The sequence below is a fragment of the Pterocles gutturalis genome, unplaced genomic scaffold (genome assembly GCF_000699245.1).
Source record: "Pterocles gutturalis isolate BGI_N339 unplaced genomic scaffold, ASM69924v1 scaffold3037, whole genome shotgun sequence".
Lineage (NCBI taxonomy): Eukaryota > Metazoa > Chordata > Aves > Pterocliformes > Pteroclidae > Pterocles > Pterocles gutturalis.
The window spans coordinates 4761-26170 of record NW_010107664.1 but is presented as its reverse complement, the minus strand read 5'-3'; the positions used below and the strand labels follow the sequence as shown (position 1 = coordinate 26170).

The following is a 21410-nucleotide window of genomic DNA, read 5'->3' as shown; positions in this document are numbered from 1 at the left end:
TAGGTAGTAGCTTTGGACGTGGTCATGGTACACAGTGCTTGTGTGTGCTGTCCTCAGCTGCATAAACTTCCTCAGAGAACACAACGTGAACGTGGCTGCATTGTTTCTGGCTCCTAGGTTTGCCTGTAAACTGCACAATGAATCACAGAGCTAGTATTGAGTGTGGAGAAGGAAAATTGACAGGGTGACATTGTTTGCCGTACCTGAGAGCTGACTGCAAAGAAAAGATAGGTCGCTTGAAAATGATCTTAATTTACCTAGCTTTCTGCTTTTAATCTTTGGAGGGAGTGGCAAGAAAGTCAAGTATGGTGTATGGTTGGGTTTTTTTCTCTGCCAGTCTGGAGGAGAAAACACCCAAGTTTTAGTTTATTAATGTTTTATTGTTTTTCAGAAATCTGCGACAGATCTTCCAGTCCCTCCCACCGTTTATTGACATTCTTCTCCTCCTGCTTTTCTTCATGGTGATTTTTGCCATCCTGGGTGAGTTGTGTTTATGGAAGGTGAAATGATGCTCTTAACCAGTTACTGTCCAAAAGCAACACAAACAACCTGGCTAAATATAAAGCTGATGAGGTTCAGGGTCCTGCCCGGATCTTCCGTTTTACCCATTTCATCCACAGTCATCTGGAAGGCAGAATTAAATATCCATAAAATCTAGGAGCGGGGTATTTGATTTTGAGACAAAGGTCCTTTGACCTTTTCCAGAGGATGGTCTGTGGTGTGTGTGTTTGCGGTTTCCTAGTCCAAACTCCCACAAACGTGTGTGTCTGTAGTGTACCTGCTATCCTCAGAGTATCCTCAGGAAGTTTATTTCTGAAAAGGTCGGTGAAGTGCTAATGACATGTGTTGGCAAATCTGTATGGAGAAGGCCTTCCAGGTACTCTCCTCTTCATGGTGTCAGAGTTTACTCTTAGTGTCACCTTCTCTTTGGGAACAAAGACTCGCCACTCTGCTGCTTGACGTTAAACAGGCTTTATTTTTGTTTGTTCTTTCCCCTTCTTTCCTCCTCTACCTTCTCTGCTGCTTCTCTAGGATTTTACTTGTTTTCTCCTAACCACTCGGATCCGGTGAGTATTGCTGATTCTTTGAACTGAAGCTCGAGTCCCATTTTGACCGGCTTGAGCATCAAACATGTGTGGATGTAGCTCATTCCTGTGTGATGGTGTGGGAGGCCGGAAGATGCTGCATGGCAATGTTACCCTGGTTTACCCACTGCTGGGAAGGAAGGCAGTGCAGAGAACTTCTTCAAAGACAGGATGTCCCAAGGGGGACATTCCTGTAGTTGTTCCTTGTTCTCAGTGTCTTCAGTCAGACGAGCCACCTGCCCGTGTCCCCAGGGGAGGAAGGTGTCTGGGTGACAGCTCGGACACCTTGGGCTGTGGCTGTCAGACAGAGTCTAACAGCCACTAGTTCCTGCTGCTGCTGAGTCTGTAGCTTGCTGGGAGTAACTACTACAAAAATGTGTAGAGGAGCTTGTAATTGTTTTAACTCTTCACATGCCATCTCTCGGGGACCTTTAAAAAGGACCAACGCTGAAGCACCCTTTCTGTAGGGGAGGCATCAGGGAATTGTAGAATTGCCCATATTTAAGTGAGTGGGTGGGTTGGTTGTTTGTTCTTTGAATGAAATGTCACCATGAAATTCTACTTGCCTTTTGTCATTGGAGTTTTTTCTTTCAGTACTTCAATACCTTAGAGAACAGCCTCGTGAATCTCTTTGTGCTTTTGACCACTTCAAAGTAAGTTCATGCTTTCCTAGCTCCATCTTTCTCTTTGTCCCCAAAGAAGTCTAGCAGAGCCAAGAGTTTATTTGCAGAAATTCTTTGTCTCCAAATGTGACCCTTTTCCTCTGCATGAGAGAGATTTCATGGGTCAGTGTGCATGGGAAGAACGGGTATTTACTGTGTTTTAGGACACCGTAACCTCAGATGCAGAGTTATCTCTAAGCGACTCAGACGACTTCATCACTATGAGGGCAATAAGGGGGGAAACGGTTTTATTAGGCCTTGGCCCAAGAAGGGAAAGTTTCTATTTGTGCTTCTTTGTCAGCCAACGGTTTGCTGTTGTGAAGTAACTTCCTCTTGCTCTGCTTTGGTTCAGCTATCTCCTAGGATAACAGCAGTGGGTAAATATTGATCTGCTGTCAGGGAGAGCTTGGAGGATCAGGAAATTAGCAAAGGATGGAATAAAACTTAGGTTTAGGTTGTAACACTCCTACACCAAGGCTGTATTGCTGTCGTTGCTAAGTATTAAAGCACAACCCTTAGCCACCTTACCGATCCTCCTTCCCCATTTTTCAGGATGTGTACAAGGAAAGTGTTTTTCATATTTATTCTTTTCATAATCTCTCCATGTTCTTGCATCTCGTTGCTGGGCACAAGCTTCTGTGTCATGAGCAACTGCATACATGTTCTGCAGATTGTGCAGCTCTTTGGATGTGGGTTTACACACACACCTGCGTCCTGTGCCTCTTGCCTTTGTAGTGGGAAGTGTAGCATGAGCTATTTGGTGCTTAAACTTTTGTCTTTTTTGGCTACAGTTTCCCTGAACTTTTGTCTTTTTTGGCTACAGTTTCCCTGATGTGATGATGCCATCTTATGCCCGGAACCCCTGGTCCTGTGTCTTCTTCATAGTGTATCTCTCCATTGAGCTGTACTTCATCATGAACTTGGTGAGTCCCCTGATGAAGCACTTCACTTCTCTCTGCCTGACTTTGGAGCTCATTGCCCAGCGGAGTCTTCCGCATTCCCAGGAGTGCTCTGTAATAATAATAAAAAACCCATTGGCAGAATAGTTCTAGAAATGGCAGCCTTGCTACAGAGAGGAGTCCTTTAATGTTTAACCACAAGGAATTGAACTAAATCACAGAAAATGGAATGATAGGAATATCTTTCAACTTCTCTCACATGAATATCATGCTTGGAGTGACATATTCAGTTGCATGAAATTAATTGTCCTTTCCTGTCTTAATTATTTATCATAAAATGGCATTTTATTATCTGGGCTTGCCTGAAATACTTTGTAAATCAGTTTGAAGGGGATGGAATTACTCAGTATGACAGGACGTGAAGAGTGCTGCTAACTGCAGTATGAGAGCAAGGCTGCTGTGCTGGCTCCGCTGCTTGTAGCATCTAGGGCAGGGCCAAGACCAGCTCAGGGGAGGATGTGAGTGGTGAAAAAGGGGTTGCCAAAGGAGTTGAGGAATTCTGCAACCCAAGGTGAGTGATTTAATGCTTGTAGTGGGCTTGGATTCCACTGCTGCTGTCCTAGATGGAGGATTAGCTTTGACACGTTTGCCAAAGTTCCCATGGAAGGGTGAGTCCGGAGAGCAGCCCTCAAAACCTGCTTTCCAGAAAGAGATCAGGGCATTTTGACAAACCTTTTGATACTGTTTCATGTTACTGTGTGTGGGGCTTAGCCTTAGCTCTCAAAACCACTAGCGAGTTTTTTTTTGGAAGAGTTACAGAAACATCTGGAACTCTTCCAAAAAGTGGATCAGTGTGTGTGCAGTGTGCTTGGTGATCCCTTTGTGGGATCCCTTGCAGCCAGCGGACCCTCACTCACTCCATTCTGCCTCCGTCAGTGTAGCACTTAGTAAACTCCTCCTGCAGGCAGTGCCTCTCCTTGCCTCTCTGGACTGGATGTTCCTGCCTGTTCCAGAAGCACTGGCTCACGTAGATGTTGAATATAAGGATCAAAACATGACTTTCTCTCCTGTCTTCTCTCTGCAGCTTCTCGCTGTTGTGTTCGACACTTTCAACGACATCGAGAAGAGGAAGTTTAAGTCCTTGCTGCTGCACAAGCGCACAGCCATACAGCATGCCTACCGCTTGCTGATCACCAAACAGGTACCGGGCTCTGCAGGGAGGCTGGAAACAGCCTGGGGTGCGGCAGGAGGGGAGTTTAGCAGTGTTTTAAGAACACTAGTGGTCTGGAGTGCGTAACGAACATGTTCCAGAAAAGATGATTTATGTCTGTTGACTGTAATCATACTCACCAAGGACTACTGTTTTTTCATTTGTGTAACTAGTTTGTTTCTGGAGAAAAACCAAAGTAGTCTGAATGTAAGCCCCATGTGAAACTATGGAAGTGTCTTGATAAAATGAGTGAAATTTGTTCTGGAGGGTATGCAATCATTGATTTCTCTCTGATTCAGTGTGGGTCACTTGAGGACTTGCTTCTCAAGCACCAGGGGAGGGGTGGGCTGTACGTGTGAAGGTACAGTGCAGTTGCTAGATACTGCAGGAGTAAATGGTGCAGAAACAGAAGTAATTCCCCTACAAACAACCCTTTACAGGGGCAGAGCGTTTTGGGGAGAGGGTTGATTTGTTGCTGAACTTGTGGAGCAGCAAGAGAAATAAAGCCCAAAAATAACTAACCCACTTCTAGTAGATTAGTTCATGTTTAGGGCACATAGCTGATAGTCAAAAGTGCCAGTAATGGGATCTGATAGGCTGTCTGCTAATTTCCCAGGAAAAGTGGTTGAACTCTGTTGCTTGGGGTGTCTGCTTGGACAATTTTCACGTGACAGGACAACAGGGAACAGCTCTGCGTTTGCTGAAGGGACTGATTGCCAGGAGAGCTTTCTGATCTCTGTGCTGTGGGATCGGCTCAGTACATTAAAGTAACATCTCAGGGTACTTTTGGGGCTTAGATATAATGGCATCTTACGGTAATGTAGAAATCCTGATTAAAACAAATCCAGAGTGAGAATTAACCACACTAGCCTCTGTGTGCTTCTGCCTGATGTTGCTGCCTATGACAATGTTCCCTTGTTTCTAGAGGCCGTCTGGAATTTCTTTCAAGCACTTTGAAGGGCTGTTGCGGTTTTACAAGCCTCGGATGTGTGCCAGGGAGCGGTATCTCACTTTCAAAGCACTGAATCAAAGCCATACTCCTTTAGTCAGGTAGGATGGTCTCACTGGTGCACCCAGAGGAGGGAAGTTGCTTCACCCTCCAAAGCTAGGCTGTACTTCGGAGAGGACGGCTGGGTTTGTGCAAGGAAACTTCTCTGGGATGTGGGAAGAGATATATGTGATTGAAAGGATTTGTCTGGGAAGCAGGGGGCTTGGAGGGGTGGGTAGGTACCCTGAGAGCTGAGGTTTTTCTGCGGAGGTGATGGAGTTCCTGCGTGCCCTCTTGTGGATACAGCGCTCTGCTGGCGGTCACCAGACAGCCTCTGTTTCCCACCTCCCCTGCCAGAACAGAGGAGCGAGAAATTGAGGAACAGCATTAGAGCCTGCAAGGAGCATTTTCTTCACACAGTGCAGCCTCGCAGCTTAACAAGTTTTTGTTTTTTTCCAGCAGCTGGCTGTGTCCCCCAGGGTTTTGTTAATTAAAATCTGGTTCTGCTGGTGCTTTCAGGACTGTCATCCTCTGTGTTATGAGGCAGAGAATTGCCATTCTGGTGGGTGGGCGCAGCTCCCTCCAGCCAGCATGGAAGCAGAGAGAATTAGAGCAGACCTCCTCTTCCTTTTCCTTTGTTCCGGCCACAGACAGGCTCAGAGTGAGTCTCCCATTAAACTGGTGCCCGTGCTTCTCCTTAAAGCCAAAGGCCACAGAGAAGTGTTGAAAATGGCATAGGGAGAAAGGCTGAGTTCTTAAATTTAGGCACCTAGTGACACCAGTAAGCGTCTGAGAAGTTCAGTGTCCTCCCTGTCAGACACCTAAAAGCTGTTACAGGCCTGACCCTGAGCACTTAGACAGGCACTCATGTTTTATGAGTTCCTTCGCTTTCATCTCCTTTTTCAAATTTCATTATTACCTTGACAAGAAAATGCACAAAGATGTTAGAAAAGGACTGTACAAGTAATTAAGGCGGTCCAAGGCTTCTTCATGAAGAGCAATACTATCTCTATCACTTGGAGTTTGCTACCTAAGCCTCAGGTTGTTCCTCTTGGTGGTAAAACTCTAGAGTTCAGTAGAGTCAGACCTTCCTCTGAGGGCTGTGGTGTTACAGAAAGAAGGCAGGCTTTGCACCCTGGTCTGGCTAGTGTCGGTAGGTAACCTTTCGGCAGACTGGCAAAGGTCAGTGGTGAGTTATATCAGCTGTGGTTGCAGTTCTAATAAGGAGTTAATAACTTCCAGGGACTCTCTACTGATGATGCCTGACAAGGACAATTAAGGATTTAATCAACGCCCAGGCTCTGATGAAATGCTTCTTTCTGTTTTGCAGTCTAAAGGATTTTTACAATTTCTATGAAGTTGTTGGCTTAAAATGGAAGGTAAGTACTTACTGGGTGGAGAAGAGAGGAAGGGTGTGTGGGAGGGAGAGCAGAGGAGGCCAGTGATTAAAGAGAAGGTGGTTGAGAAACAAAGGCAGTCTAGAAGCAGCAGATGATAGGGACAGGATGGGTCTCAGTCATGGCACATTTTCTGCTTCTGATCGTGGCTGTTCTGATTCCAGGCAAAACGAAATCGCGAGCACTGGTTTGATGACCTTCCGCGGACAGCATTCCTTATTTTCAAAGGTAGCAGACTGTGTTTCATGACAGTATGTGTTCAACTAACAGGAAAAGCATTCCTCTACAAAGACAGAGTCCTCTGAAGGAACATGCTCTTCTGTCCCTGGTAAACAGCTGAGGGAAGGCCGGCACACCAACTCTCTGTGCTCTGACCCAAACCCCAGCTTCCTGAAAGTAAGAGACCTCTTGGCAGAAGCTCTGTAGTGAACCAGACCTTGAGGCCATGGAGGACTGCATTCCTTTTTCAGCACAGATGTTAGGTGGGATTGTGATTGCCAAATCTAGTAGAGTTTACGGAGTTCTATATCCCAGGCGGCAACTCACAGCAATGACTGTGGAGCGGGATTTGTATTTTCACAAAAGCTGCCAGGCTTCCTACTCCCAAGATGTGGTTGCAGCGCTCGTACAGGTGAAGTGCAGATGCTTGGGAAGGGGAAAGAGGTCTGAAATACCCATCAATGTAATCTGTTTTGCAAATGTGATTTATCTCCCGTGTTTCAAGTTTCCTGACTGAATGTAGCCATTCAGAAATAAAAACTTCTCTGGAATTCTTTTTCAGTGTTGTACGCTAGTGGGAAACAGTTAACACTGTTAACGCACAGCTGCCATAGGAGCCCCACATATATCTCTGCTGATGCACTCAACCCTCCTTGACAGCATATATGTTGTTCCAAACATGGGCAGTGCTTCAGCAGCTGCATTTACCCCTGTCCACACCACAGAACTGGTACATAGAGGGGAAAAAAAAGGCATCTTGGGGGTTAAGGATAGTGAGTTCATTGCTGCTAGAATTTTTGATGAAATTTGAACTTGGTCCCAAGAACTAAAGGCGAATAATCTGCTAATCTGCTTAGATCCTGTTCTGAGGATTGGTATGAAGAATGTCTCTAAGGAGGAAAGAGAGGAAGCTGTGTATGAGGTGTGGAGGATGACACAAACATTTATTTTTTCATACTTCTTTCACACAGGCATCAACATCCTCGTGAAGTCCCGCGTATTCCAATACACCATGTGTAAGTAGAAGTAATGAGTGGTCTCTCTGACAGGTTCGCTTCATCGGGTGGATCTGGGATGCTCCATCTGTGCCAACCCCCCCAAGGACTCTGCGTGGGGGGCCTGGTCTTTGCTTTGAGCCATGGCCTGTGTGCAAATTTTGGAGTTTTGATGGAGATAGAGGGAGTTTGCACGCTTGCACTGACCGCTGCTGCAGCCTGGGCTCTCAGTGCTCGCTGTGCTGGGTCCTCTGGAGAGGCTTGTTGGTTCACAGCTTCATAACACACTTATGGGTCTGGTTCGGTAGGATTCAGCTTGTTGCATCTGAGTAGGTTGGTGGTTAGCTTTCACAAGCCGTGAGGTTTTTATCTTGCAGCTAAAGGATGCTGGGTAAGGAACTGCCTTACCAGTCAACCACCACCTTCTGTCTGCACTTCAGAAGGTGCGAGCATCCTCGTTGCTGGAGGGATTGCTTGGTAACTGTACTGCGTGCAAGAATGATTCCGTGCTCCTCTTCTCTGGAGGAAAAGAGTGCTTACTTGTGGTGCTGCTCGCTGTGTTCTGAATTGTCTGTTCCTACTTAGTAGTTTAGGGTTGTTTTTTTGTAAATTAGGATGCTAAACGAAAGAGAGTGGGATGGGGTGGAGTGAGGAGATCCGAGTGCAAAGGAGAAGCCCTGCACCTTCAGTTCTCAGGATTTGAACGCTGGGGAGCAGCAATAGATCCAAGCCAACAGGGCTTTGTCCTGCACTGTTGGGGACCTAGGGGTTCACTTCCAGAACTAGGAGGAACCTGAAATATGCAGGTGATAACATGGCAGAATGTAAGATAATTACAAGTAAAAATGATTGAGCATGATTCAGACTATTGTTTTGTTTTAGTTTTGTTTCTTTCTGCAGATAAAGGTACTGCATCTGTTAAAGGCCTGGGAGGTCAGCGTAGAAGTTTTGCAGCTCTCCCAACTTCTGAGTTCAATTTGTCAGTGGAATTGGAAACACTGACCTTGCCACTTGCCCTATCTTGTACTCTTTGTTAGCCTAGGAGATGGATGTCCTCTGGTCCAGGAGTGGTTTTGCCATGGGTTTTTACTTTTTTTTCCAGATACTGTGGTGGCTGTGAATGGAATTTGGATTCTTGTTGAAACCTTCATGCTGCAAGGTAGGAAACATCGCAGCTTGTTTCTTGACTATGATGCTGGGGGATTGAATAAAGGGAATGCTAGAAAAGGTTGTTCTTGTGTTTTGCAGGAGGGAATTTCTTCTCCAGAAATGTCCCATGGAGCTACATAGTCTTCCTCACAAGTAAGCTGATGCTTCCCAACAGAGCTGTGTCATTTCGTAAGGAGTTGGGAGGGGAATAGACAGCTCTGTTCCCAGAAGATTATACAGTTTGAAGTTAAAACTTAGCCACAGGTGTACAGACTCGGTCTAGAACAATGCAGTGCCTGGCAAGGATTGTCAGCATCCACACAGATCCACATAAATGCTGCTGCACTGTCACACGGCTCCCTGCACCACTGCAGTCTGGGGAGCCTTGTACCTCCGGTGCAACTCAGCAAAAGCTGCTGTATTGCTCTTAAAGCTGGTTTCAGAACAGCCTCGGTTTGTTAGGACATTGTGCAAAGTGGTAAGCTCCTCCAGACTGGTGATGGCTCTGTGTGGAGCTGCTCACGTTGCTCTGCACAGCACTGACTATTCTAGGAGGCATTGCCAGCTCTGATGTGATTGCAATGGAGCTCCATTGAATTACAGTAGCATGTAAAACTGCAGCAGGAGGTTCTCTGGAGAATCTAGGGGAGGTTGCTAACCTCTTATTTGCTGCTGGGTGGCTCTAGTGCTTCCCTGGCCATTAGACTTCAAAGCGCTTGTTATGAAAGTTTGAAGGCAGAGGCACTCTGCAACAGTTTTTTTTTTTACAAGGATTTTGTCATTCATCACTTCTCTCCCATCTTAGAACCTGAAAAGAAAGACTTTGGGATGACTGAAACAGGGAATCATCCTGTTATTAGCCAACTAAATGCTTTGTAGACTGCTCTGGAGAGAAATCACCGTGAATATAGGAAAATGTGTTGATTTGGAGGGAAAACATCTCTTTGGCCTCTCACCGAGAATAAGGAAGATGGGTGGGAGTTTGTTAACCCTATATTCAGCAGTCTTGTATTTAAAGCACCACACATCTTTGAGAGCAAGCCTTTGCATGAGCCCTCCATGTGATGCTGCTGTCATCTTGTTTTCCAGTCTATGGCGTGGAGCTGCTCCTGAAGACCACTGGACTGGGGCCTGTCGAGTACCTGTCCTCGGGCTGGAATCTGTAAGTGCACACTGACATTTTGAGAGAGATGGCAAAAATTTTCGGGCTGGAATCTGTAAGTGCACACTGACGTTTTGAGAGAGAGATGGCAAAAATTGTTGGGTTAGAAAGACTGACTTCTGAGATGAGTTTTTAGGGCTGTGGACGAGGCCATCAGCAGGCTGTTATAATCCTCTGCCCTTGGCCGTGTGCATCTTGTTAGGCTGGAGCAGCGCCAAGTACCTCCACTCTGCTGAAGCACTAGTGATAAATCATTGCTCTTCTTTTATATGTTTTGTTTTTTTTTTTCTTTTTAGCTTTGACTTCTCAGTCACAATAAATCATTGCTCTTCTTTTATATGTTTTTTTTTTTCTTTCTAGCTTTGACTTCTCAGTCACGCTGTTTGCATTTTTGGGGCTGATGGCGCTGGCATTTAACATGGAGCCGTTCTACTTCATTGTGGTCTTGCGACCCCTTCAGCTGCTGAGGTGAGACGGGAAGGCTGGGGGTGCAGAGAGCAGGTGGGGAAGAAAACAGCCAGGCTTGTTTTCTGTCAATCCCGTTGGGGACCGAGCTCCTTCCCAGGAGAGGGCAGGGATTGCTCTGTGGGTACGTGACCATGGCAAGCAGGAATCGCGTGGGGTAATGAGATTAGCCTGAGTTATCAAAATGAATGATAACAAAAACTTGGGATGGGATATGAAACCCCATGCTTTGGAGCTTAAGCTGATCTCTAATAGAGATCAAGGGATTTACCGGGGGCAGATTATCCTGTGTCTGCCTTCATGGGGTTCTTACACCTCCTCTAAATTGTCTGATGCTGTTCAGAGAAAAGCTCTTCTGTCAGGGTGAGACAGTCTGAGCCTGTTTAATAATTTCCATTGAATTATCAGAAATTACAGTTTTTAAAGGATGCTGCTTTCCTGGGTGAAGTACAACCCTGCTCTGGCTGCATCTCCCACTTAAGCAAGACTGTGGCCTGTAACCTCTGCTGCTCAGTAAGATGGCTCTGATTAACCCTCTCATTTCGAGGCTGTTACGGAGTACATTCACCTTTGCATAGGTGGAAGGCATTTGAGGGACAAAATGTTGTTTTGTTAAAAACAAGCTAAGGTCATTTAGCTCTTCAGCAAGGATTTAAAGAACACTTTATGACACTCGAGAGGGGAGGAAAAATATTTTCTCTGTTGCTGCTCTGCTAAAGCCTGTGTTTGGCAGCTGTGTCTCTGTAAAGGCTGATGGAATTGCCAAATCTTAAATTAGGAGGCACAACGTAGTTTTCTTTCATCAATTTTTATTGGGTCATGGGGGAAATACAGAAAAGCTTGTGTCTGAGGAAAGGAGTAATGAATCCTGACCCTGTACACACGACTAGTTTAAGGTCTTATGATTTTTATTTTTTAAAAATACTTATTTCTGCATTGTGCTTTGTAAAAAAACCAGACTTTTCCTTGAGATTCCTCAGTCCTGAAAACACCTAGTTGAACATGTCATAAACATTCAAATGGGGCAGTGGGACATGGCTAGGTGAGCGGAGAGCACTTGAGCAAGAGCGGATCCTGTGAGTTTGGTGTTAGGAATCCTTATTGTTCATTGCCCTGGGAGGTGCAGAGAACTGGGATGCTCTGTGTAACTGTTCCCAAGGACACCAGGAGAGTTTCAGTGCATTGGGTAACTACTGGCTTCTCCTTTCAGGCTCTTTAAATTGAAGAAACGCTACAGAAATGTCCTGGACACTATGTTTGAGTTGTTCCCCCGGATGGCCAGGTACTAACTTCTTCTGTTTGGGTGATGGTGGGGAGGAGGGAGTGAGGGTTTAGTGTCTAGGGCTGGGGTCAGGATAGGGACCTGTCAAACCTGCTGAAGGTGTTCATGCTCTGGTCTGCCAATTGATTGTTACCGATTCTTCAGTGTGCTGCAGTGGAGTGTTAATCTTTCAGTTTCTTGGAGCAGGATGCGATAAGCAACACTCCAGCACCCTAGGCCTCTTCCTTTTTTGTTAGGAGGATAACTAAGAGTCGATGCTGGTTTGATTTTTCTCCCCCATCCCAGCTTTTGGTGAGAGGGGAGGCCCATTTGGGAGGAACATTGATGTGAATATACTCAGCTCCAGATGCTTCCCTCTCCTTGGTACAGCCAGTTGAGCACATTATTGTGAAATGGTGGGGCAGGAGGAGCTTGGTGTTTGAGTGGGGCATCCTCAGACCTTATTCCCTTGAAGGAGGCCTGAGGACAGCGTGTTAGCTGGAGAACCCTGTTCTTGGCACAGTCCCTGCATCCAAGGACGGGGAGAGGGCAGAACCAGTGTGTGTCGTTCTTTATTAAAGAAACTGTGAAGAGACTTTTGTTTACCAGAAAAAGACAGACTGGGAGGGAATCCAGGCTGCTCTTTAGCTTCTCTCTTCAGCCAGTGGCAAGCTCCTTGTCCAAGGACTTCTTGAATGAGAGCAGACAAAGATCTGCAGGGCTGCAGTGGCAGGAAGGGTGGTCTGGGGTTTTCAGTGCTGCTTCCCATCCATTGGAAATTCCTTCCAGAGAAACCAGCCTGTGACTTTGCATTTCCCTGCCTTAGCAACTCTTGAGTAGCACAGTACTCTTTCTGTTTTTGCCTCCAGCCTGGGTTTAACCCTTCTGATCTTCTACTATTGCTTTGCCATTGTTGGCATGGAGTTCTTTGCTGGCGTGGTCTACCCGAACTGCTGCAAGTGAGTACTGCAAATCCATCCCTACCCAAACTGCTGCAAGTGAGTACTGCAAATCCATCCTCCTGTGCAGTGGGTTTGGGGCACAGCCAGTAGCAGTGCCTCTGGCAGCTCTGTCTCCCTCCGGAGAAGGGGACAGAGGGTGGGTCTCTGGGGTTTTGCAGCTAAGGCAATATGTTGGGAAAATCTAGGGCAGACACTTCACTTCTCTAGGTAAGACTGGATGAAATGGCTTTTGCATTGCATTTGGAAAGGGAGAGACTTCTGTGGTGGAGTTCGCTGGTTTTAATAAACTCTAACTCACCTCACGTAGCTGCACTTGGAGGACTTATTCATGATACTGTGGCTGGAAACTCTTGTAACAGCTGCTCTAGAGCAAAGTTGAGATTTTGATCTCAGTGACACCGGAGTTGCTCTGCTAGAAATGTTACATATTTAGGCTTCACTTTGTACAAAATAAATTCACCTGGTCTTGGAAGCTAAGCTATCCTGTGCCCTTTTCATCTTAAATGGTGGCAGACCACTTGGAAATGACAAGCTTTAAGGGTGTGAGTCTAACTCAAACACTCAGTTTCTCTGGTATAATATTTGCTGAATGATTAGAAAGCCTGCATGTGGCCCCTGGGCTTGCGCTGAGCTGTGAAGGACAGAGGCTTTCTTTCAGAGAAAAAATGCGTTCTTGTGTGATCTGATCTAGGTGTCCTGCTCCGGCAGGGGGATTGGACTAGATGATCTTTCGAGGTCCCTTCCAATCTCTAACATTCTGTGATAAGCTTATTCTGTGTGAGTCTAACTCAAACACTCAGTTTCTCTGGTATAATATTTGCTGAATGATTAGAAAGCCTGCATGTGGCCCCTGGGCTTGCGCTGAGCTGTGAAGGACAGAGGCTTTCTTTCAGAGAAAAAGGCAAGTGTTGGCGAAGAGGTAGAAACTGCCCCCTGCTCACTACCTTCTAAGTGTTTTGGTTTTTATAACCCTTGAGATTTTCCTTGCTTTTCCACTTCTCATTCCTTATCCTGGTTTCTCCAACCAGCACAAGCACCGTTGCAGATTCCTACCGCTGGGTGAATCATACAGTTGGCAACAAAACAGTTGTGGAAGAAGGTTATTACTATCTCAACAACTTCGACAACATTTTGAACAGCTTTGGTAAGAGCAGTTTTGTCTGTAGCAAAGACTATTCCTTAGTGCATCTGTGTTCCTGCAGAGCTGGATGGCAGGACTGTAAAGCTCATGTAAGCCTGGGACTCTCCCAGAGAGTCCTACGAATGCACACTCAGCGCTCTGCTCTTTCTGTCTGGAGAACTCCAGCTGACTAATTGTGCCATGACTGTTCTGCAAGGTAAGCAGACATCTCTTAAAAGCCAGTGTGAAGCCAGCAGATCTATTCTGACTGGTGATCAGACCAGACTTTCAGAGATATTTAAGTCACTACCCTTCTAAAAAACCAATAGTGATGCTAATACATTTCTTTAAACTCGCTGATGAAGAATAATTTGAATGTGTTGGTTACTCTCCATAATTTTTCTTAATGTGTAAGAGGACATGCTTATCTCCTGGAGATTTCTGAGGTCTCCATGCTCTCTGGTGGAAAGAGTCAGGTCTGCTTCTGATCTTTAAGAAATTTAGATTAAGCCATGCTCTGAGTTCTGTGGGTCCAACCCCCTCTGTCTGAACTAATTGCAGTGATGAGAGTCTGCATTCTGTCTCCAGATTTGCTGGCTGTATTGGAAGTTCAGTGTCTTGCATCAGTATTGCCTGTCAAATACTTGGTTTAAGAATCACTGTAACGTAGGTCAGGATGGATAAAGCAATTGTCTGTATTTTTTTTTCTCCCATTTGTGTACAGTCACGCTGTTTGAGCTGACCGTCGTCAATGACTGGTACATCATCATGGTGAGTAAACCTCAGCTACCTTGTGTGTATGGACAGCACAGACTCTTGCCAGTTGAGCTGGATCTTCCATGCCACCACTGCTTTCTTCCCCTGGTGACTGGAGATGGGCCCAACATTGTCACTTCTTGTTTCCAAACACCTTTTGCTCCTGATCGCTGGGTGACATTTGACCTCTGGCATGCTGCTGGGAGTGTTTTCTTGTGAATCCTGACCAGCCTCCAGGCCAGGTTTCACTGTCTGGCCAAGTGAAGTTACTCCCTATTCCAGCTTGTCACCCTGCTGTCCAAGCTGTGTTCTCACAGCAGCGGTGGTTCACACAGCCACAGCCTTTAAATGTTCCGTAAGTTTGCATGTGGGAACCTCTCTTTTTAGCTGGAGAGGCAGGTTAGCTGCAGGGACCGGCTGGGGCATTGAGCACTGCACAGGCAGTCCCTGGGGTGAACTGTGGAGCCAGGAGTGAGAGATGGATAGTGTTCGTGCTGCTTTATGTCTGTTGGCAAGCAGCTAACAGCAGACTCTCCCTTCTTTTGTGCACTACTGACTTCTTCCCTCTCCCCTTTAGGAAGGGGTGACATCCCAGACAACTCACTGGAGCCGTCTTTACTTCATGATCTTCTATATCGTGACCATGGTAGGTTTCTGGATGCATTTCATGCATCAAATAGAGGGGATGAGGCGGGGCGGACAGCTTTTACTGTGTGCCAGAGGGTGCTTCCATCCCTAAATGAGGACAGTTTTCCTCTTCTCTGTAAACATCTTCCAGAAATAGGCGTTAGTCCTGAAAGCTGAATTTACAGGCATTGCAGAAAGCTGAATTTACAGGCATTGACAAAGCTGGTGCTGCACAAACGTGGGGCTGGGGTAGGGACTATGGCAGCACAGAGTTTTGTTCTGTCCCGTTGTGGATTACTGTTAGCAGTTTACTCATGGGTAGATGTGTGACCTGTGCATCTCCTCGGCCATGGAGGAGCTGGGGAGCGTGGAGTTGAAGCACAGACCAAATGCTCAGCTTCATCTTGAATTGAGATGGAAGAACTCCATCCTCCTGGTCTCTTCTGTTCCTGTCCTTTCCCAGGTGGTGATGACAATCATCGTGGCTTTTATTCTGGATGCTTTCGTCTTCCGTATGAACTACACTCGGAAGAACCAAGATTCAGAAGGTCAGAGCTGAGGACCGGCTGGCCTACAACATTGTGTCTTCTCTCCCTGGTGTCTTACATCTGTAGGAGAGAATGGGATTGGCCGGCAAAGACGAGATTTTTGTTTTAGCCTGACTTCCTTAAGCTCATTCTTATGCTTTTGTGTGGTATTACTATCTAGTATTTCTGCTCTGCCCCTCATCTCCCCCCTAGCCCCCACTCCCCCAAAATTGTGTGTATATATGTGGGTTTTTTTATATATGTGTGGGAGGGCATGCATATAAACTTCAACTACTTGAGCCATTTCAACCAAATTATTTGAAGATAGGAAGTCCGCACACATTTCACAGAAGAAATCAAAGAAGCATTACAGCAATGTTGTAGCTCAACAGGAGACCTTACGGGAAAGGAGGGTGATTTTTATTTTAAAACCAATTTCCTTCCCTCAGTAATATACTCACCAGCAGCAGAACGTGTCTCCGAGTGGCTTGTCCAGCATTCAGGCACAAAAACGCTGGATCCAGGTGGTTTGCCAGCACTCTTTGCCATGACATGGATAACAGGGGATGCTGCCTAGCCAGTTCTTTCCACATCTCCCAGTTGTACTTAGACTGGTGCTACATGCTGGGTTTGGACATACCTTTCTGTATGCTTTAGGAACTGACAGTGACTAGTCTCTCCATCCTCCTGCTCCTGTGAGTCATCAGTTTTACTCGCTGTCCTTTGTCTCCTGAGCTGGGCGCCTGAAACTGCATGTAACTTCATGACCTGCTAATTTAGGTGCCACAAACACATTAATCTCCTACAGCCCTTCTCCTGCTCTTCCTTCCTGATCTACACTCAGACTTTTCATTTTCTGTGCAGACAAATCTTAATAATTCTTTGCCCTTTTCTGCAGGAAGGAGATACAGCTACTGCACGCGTACCTTTAATGCTGATCTGTGCAGAAACGTGGTGAAGGCCCCAGCCACGGGAGTAGCTTTGATCAGCCCCTCATCCTTAGGTGCCAGAGAATCCACACGTGTGGTACAGGCCCATTGGAGCCAGGTGTTCTTAGTTACAGAAACGTTTTTCATCATCATCCCTCCTGCACCCAGTTTGCACGGTGCAGTTGAGGACGTTTCTTAGCACTGAGCCCCCAAGCCGCTATGCAGTTGAAGGTCAAAAGGCAGCAATTCCTGTGCGATTAGTTGCTTTGCTAGTTAATTGACAGGCACGAAAAAAGCTAGAAGATTTTTTAAGATACTGAGGAGCCTGATGTTTTAAAAAGCTGAGATGCTTGCTGGCCCTACACACTAGTTAAATTCTTCCCTGCCTTGTTAGGGGACAAGGACATGCACATTCTCATCCCAAAAGTCGGTACAGACTGTGCATGACGTCTGGCTTGGTTCTGCATGCTGTTAAGCTCTGCCTTCCAGGATTATCATGGCAGCTGATGAAGCAACGTTCATCTCTGACTTGTTTTTCTCTTTCTTGCCTCTCCAGAAGACAACGGCATTGTGCTGGAGAAGGAGATCTCCAAGGAGGAAGTGGTTGGCATAATCGAGCTGTACAAGAGGAGTTCAGCTGCCACTGAAGCCGCTCAGCTGCAGAAGATCGTTTTGCAGATGGACAAATATGGGGTAAGAGGAAATACTTACTGCAGGTCCTCGGCTTCAGGGAAGGGAGGTGTGCCAGGGCCACAAATGGCTTTTTGCTGTCTTCTAGAGAAGACACTGTATGTGTCTTTGCAAAGTGATTGAATTCCCTCTGTACTTGGAATAGCCTTGACAGAGGCTCATTGCTATAGCCTGCAGACTTTGGTTAGAGCTGTCCTGGCCCAGTACTGACTGGAAAAAGCAGATTTATTTTTCTCTAAGGAAGCCACTGTCTTGTGATTCTCCTGCCTCTCTCTCTGTGCCATCGTACACTTAAGCTTGGTCAGTCCTGAAACGTTACGCAGCAGTATGATGGTATCGATCCCAAACACCAGGCTTCCTTTCTCCATAGCACTGCTTACATTTTCATTCCAAAACAGGATGGACAATTGGAGAAATGAGCTGACCTGGGTAACTGCTTGTCTCAGAACTGTTGTCTCATGCATCTGGGAAGAGCTTAAGTGGTTGTTTAATAATAGCCATTATATTATGGTATCACCACTACAAAGTGCAGGTGCAGTCTCTTGGGCAACCTTTATTTGCTTTGGTTGGCTTGGTAGTTAAAGGCTGAGCTCTTGTTCACACACACAAATTCGGAAGTGTGGTGATGATACTCATCAGAAGCAGTTTCCAAGACAGTGAACCAAAGGAGCTTGCTGTCCTCAGCCTTGCAATGAAACCCAGAATGATGATGCCAGACCTGAGGTTTCTTTGCTTCTCAGTCCTGTTCATATAACTCACGTGGTCAGAGAGTTAATCCGGACTGTGGCTTTCTGCTTACAGGACTTAACAAGTCCAGGCCCGTGGAGTAAATGGTGTGGTCTAGACAAGTGGGACCTGAAACTCTTCTCAGACAGGACGTTTTTTGGAAGCTTGGGACTGAGCCTTGTTCCAGGCACTGATGTTATGTTCACCTGACTAAATTAAGCAACACTGACAGATGCATCCATCCGAGCTATAGCTCTGTCTGTAGTCTTTGGGGATCTGCCGAGTGTGATTGATCTCAGCCTGCAGTGTATGCCTGCATTTGTTTAGGTGACGTGCACCCTAAAATGCCTTTTTCCCATGGCAGAAGAAGGAGCCCAGGATCGCTCAAGCTCATCAGTGGATGCTGGGTGTCCACATGAAGGATATCTGGAGTTCCAGGGACTGATCCTGTGAGCTGCTCAGTCACTGATGAATGTCCTTTTTGTTTTTCCTCATCCTCTCCCCAACTCTAGCAAATGTCAACAGTGTTTCTGGGACGCAGATCAAGGACCAAGAGTGATTTGAGTATGAAGATGTATGAGGAGGAGATACAGGTATGTGGGCCTAAGCTGGAAATCTCAGCAAGTCTGTGGTGATCAAAACATCACCTAGAATAACAAACCATCCTTCTAAACACTGGAGGCCTTCTTCCTCCAAGACCCAGGCAGCTGTGTGCTCCGTGAGAAGAGTGGGCAGTAGATGAAGGGTGCTTTAGATTCATCAATTTTGGCACCTGGGGACTTTCTTGAACAACGGAGCGCATCAGAGCCTCTTCAGGGGGTCCTGGTGCCCAGCTGTGCAGGTGTGTGTCAGTCCAGTCGCAGTAACCGGGCGCTTGGTGTGTGCACAGGCACTCCAGCTCAGCTGGGTTTACCTGGGCTCACTGAGGGGGACGTGTTTGGGGCCACCAGCACATGTGTAGTGCGTTCCTGGGGCTTGGCTGCTGATGGCTGATTTGTTAAGCCACTGGAATGTGATTATGTTTGAGCTTGGGTGTGTCCGTCTGACACAGAAACCAAGTGTTCTCCCAGCAGAGCGCTGCTTGGTGCAAGCAGTGCTGCCTGGTTTTCTGTGAGAATAGAAGGCCAACAAAGACAGGAAACACTTAAATCAGCTGCTTCTCTGGAGTGTTTTTTTTTCTAGTGCCTTTCGAGGTCAGGAACTCTATGCCATGGTCAGGGTAGCGCCTGCCAGCCAGACGTTCACCTCCAGGTAGAAGGTCCTGGACTAGTGGAGTGGTTAGTACTGAAAAAATTAATCTTGTAACCATTTGAATCTGTCCTTTGTCCCTTGGGCAGCTCACTCAGGGTTGAGTCTCCAGTCCCCCTAACAAAAATAAACATGTTATTTACCACGGAGCTGGGTGGAACTCTGCAGAGAAGCTCCCCGCCTGCTCTGCTTGCTCTGAGTCAGGGATGTCACATACTGTAACACCCTGGCGCTGCCCAGGCTTGGGAGCAACTCTGCAAATCCCAGACATCACAGGGACATCAATGCTAGAGTCCTAGACATTGAGGAGGGACAGGATGTGTCCTTGCCCAGGTTTGTCCCTTCAGCCACCTGTAGCTGAGCCGTAGCTGGTGCTTCTGGCTTGGGCTGTGGGTGCCGAGGTCCTGGTGCGTCCCTCACAGTCATGCTGCGATTCACCAGGTTGTTCTGGGAGGTTAGGCTCTCTCCTAAGCTTCGGCGAGAGCCCCTCTGTGCCAGAGCAAATGTGCCCTGGAGTGGCAGAGCAGCTGAGGGCTCTGCGGTTCAGGGTCCTGCTGGGGGGGCCGTGAGGCTGGTGTGGGGCACAGCCTGATCTGGGGGTGTTTGATCTCCTTTTGCAGGAATGGTATGAGGAGCATTCCAGAAAAGAGGAATCTCAGACACCGTTACAAGACCCTGCACCTGCTTCCAACAGTGCTGTGAAGCCCCTGAGCCTCCGACAACGCTCCCAGACTGTCATTTAGGCCTAGCTCCTGCAAGCCGCCTTCTATGCAATAACCTAGAGCATTACTTCACAGCGTATATATTGGGATGATGTATATAGATCTGTGCAGTGTACTGTTCGGCTTTAGGGTTTAAATCTCTTCCCCTAGGCAGCGAATTGCTGGAAACACAGAGGCCCAGGGGACTCTGTGTAGGGCTGCTGCACCCAGACTGAGCGTGATGCCCATGCTCAGCACAGAGTGAACAGAGACCTTCTCCCCCTGAGCCGCTCCCCAGGCTCCAGCCTGCTGTTTGTCTTACCGCTGACAGACCTTGGGGAGAGGGATGTGTAATCCATTAACAGCAGGAAATGCGCTGAAGCCACCTGCTTAATAGTCAAACTTTTGCCCTTTTTGAAGATCACTTTTGCTTAAAGGGTACCATTAACCTAGGAACAGGATATCAGGGAGTGAGATTTTTTTTTTTTCCTTCTCCACCCTCTTATGCAAAGAAAGGGGAGGTGGTGTGAAATTTCAGCACTTTTGGAAGAGCAGTCTGCCTTTTCCCTTCTTTTCAGCGCACCTAGATGCACTCCCATAGCAGATCCAGCTCTGATTATTGAATTTAGCTGTCCCCGAGCAGTTCTGTGGCAGCTGGAGGACCAGCATCTCACCGTGTTATGACCATAGGTGGGACAGGAGTCGGGGGAGAAGAACTCTCTCTCTGCTTTAGCTATCCCATATCTGCATCTCTGCGGGTCAGTTCTGCCCCTGGCACTGCCCAGGGCTGGGATTGCCCCTGTAAACCCCAGAGCTCTGTCTCTGTTGAGGAGAGGGGGATTCTGCAGGGTGACAGTGGCTCTTGACCTCTGTCAGTTGGCCACCTGCTCTGGCTGGTCCTTAGCTCAGATGGATGACTACGAGGAAGAAACTGAAGGTTTCACAGCTCCAGCTCTGACTTATTTCTGCCTGGTCTGCATTAAGGAGAGCTTACGGGCATCGAGCAGTCCTGCTGGTTAGTCCTCAACCAGGTCATCGCTTTGTTTACACCGGTGAGCGCATCCCAGCACGGCAGCGTTGCTCCTCCCGTGCTCTCACCCTTGCAGAAATGTTCCTCAGGCTGGCAAATGCTGGCTGAGGCAGATCTTGGGAAGATCCACCAAGAGCTTTACTGTTCCCCTGGATTTTGGATGCAGGAGGAATGTGGAAGACGGTGATTCTTTTCACCTGTCTGCTTTTCTGCAGCTGGCAAGGAGGCTGCCAGACCTGCTGGCTGGGGGAAGGGAAGGAAAGGGGAAAAGGGATCCCTTCCCAGCTTGGCCACATGTATTCTGTGGTCGTGGCAGGTTGCATCATCACTCGTGTGTCATTGCCTGCAGCGTGATGACAACCTCTGTCTCTGCACATCCCCCTTTTTCCCCTGTCAGCACAGGAAGTGCTGAGGGCTAGAAGTGTGTCAGCCGAGAGGCTCCCCTCACCTCCTGTGCTTCGATCTTTTCTCAGGTTCAGACTCAGAGTGGAGCTTGCTGGGGAGGCTTTCTCCTTCCTCCAGACCGAAGAGGCAGCCGGAGATCTGTGTGCCCGTTCCCTTTGTCCCACGTAACCTGCTTTTTCCTTGCTAGCCTCACCATG

General features: G+C 47.2%; 1 protein-coding gene across 1 annotated transcript in view; it reads left to right on the top strand.

Moving 5' to 3' along the window:
* Positions 1-19957, top strand: part of TPCN1 (two pore segment channel 1) — a 43936-nt gene extending 23979 nt beyond the window's left edge. The window contains exons 6-27 of the mRNA XM_010088175.1: positions 392-480; positions 1033-1067; positions 1680-1738; positions 2571-2670; positions 3731-3847; positions 4782-4906; positions 6175-6223; positions 6406-6469; positions 7432-7476; positions 8558-8614; positions 8704-8757; positions 9694-9766; positions 10127-10234; positions 11442-11513; positions 12362-12451; positions 13483-13598; positions 14299-14345; positions 14908-14976; positions 15421-15505; positions 16970-17106; positions 18342-18422; positions 19698-19957. Of these exons, the coding sequence (XP_010086477.1) occupies positions 392-480; positions 1033-1067; positions 1680-1738; positions 2571-2670; positions 3731-3847; positions 4782-4906; positions 6175-6223; positions 6406-6469; positions 7432-7476; positions 8558-8614; positions 8704-8757; positions 9694-9766; positions 10127-10234; positions 11442-11513; positions 12362-12451; positions 13483-13598; positions 14299-14345; positions 14908-14976; positions 15421-15505; positions 16970-17106; positions 18342-18422; positions 19698-19820 (1795 nt within the window). The 3' untranslated portion in view covers positions 19821-19957. The remainder of the gene's footprint in view (positions 1-391; positions 481-1032; positions 1068-1679; positions 1739-2570; positions 2671-3730; positions 3848-4781; positions 4907-6174; positions 6224-6405; positions 6470-7431; positions 7477-8557; positions 8615-8703; positions 8758-9693; positions 9767-10126; positions 10235-11441; positions 11514-12361; positions 12452-13482; positions 13599-14298; positions 14346-14907; positions 14977-15420; positions 15506-16969; positions 17107-18341; positions 18423-19697) is intronic.
* Positions 19958-21410: the final 1453 nt, after the last annotated feature.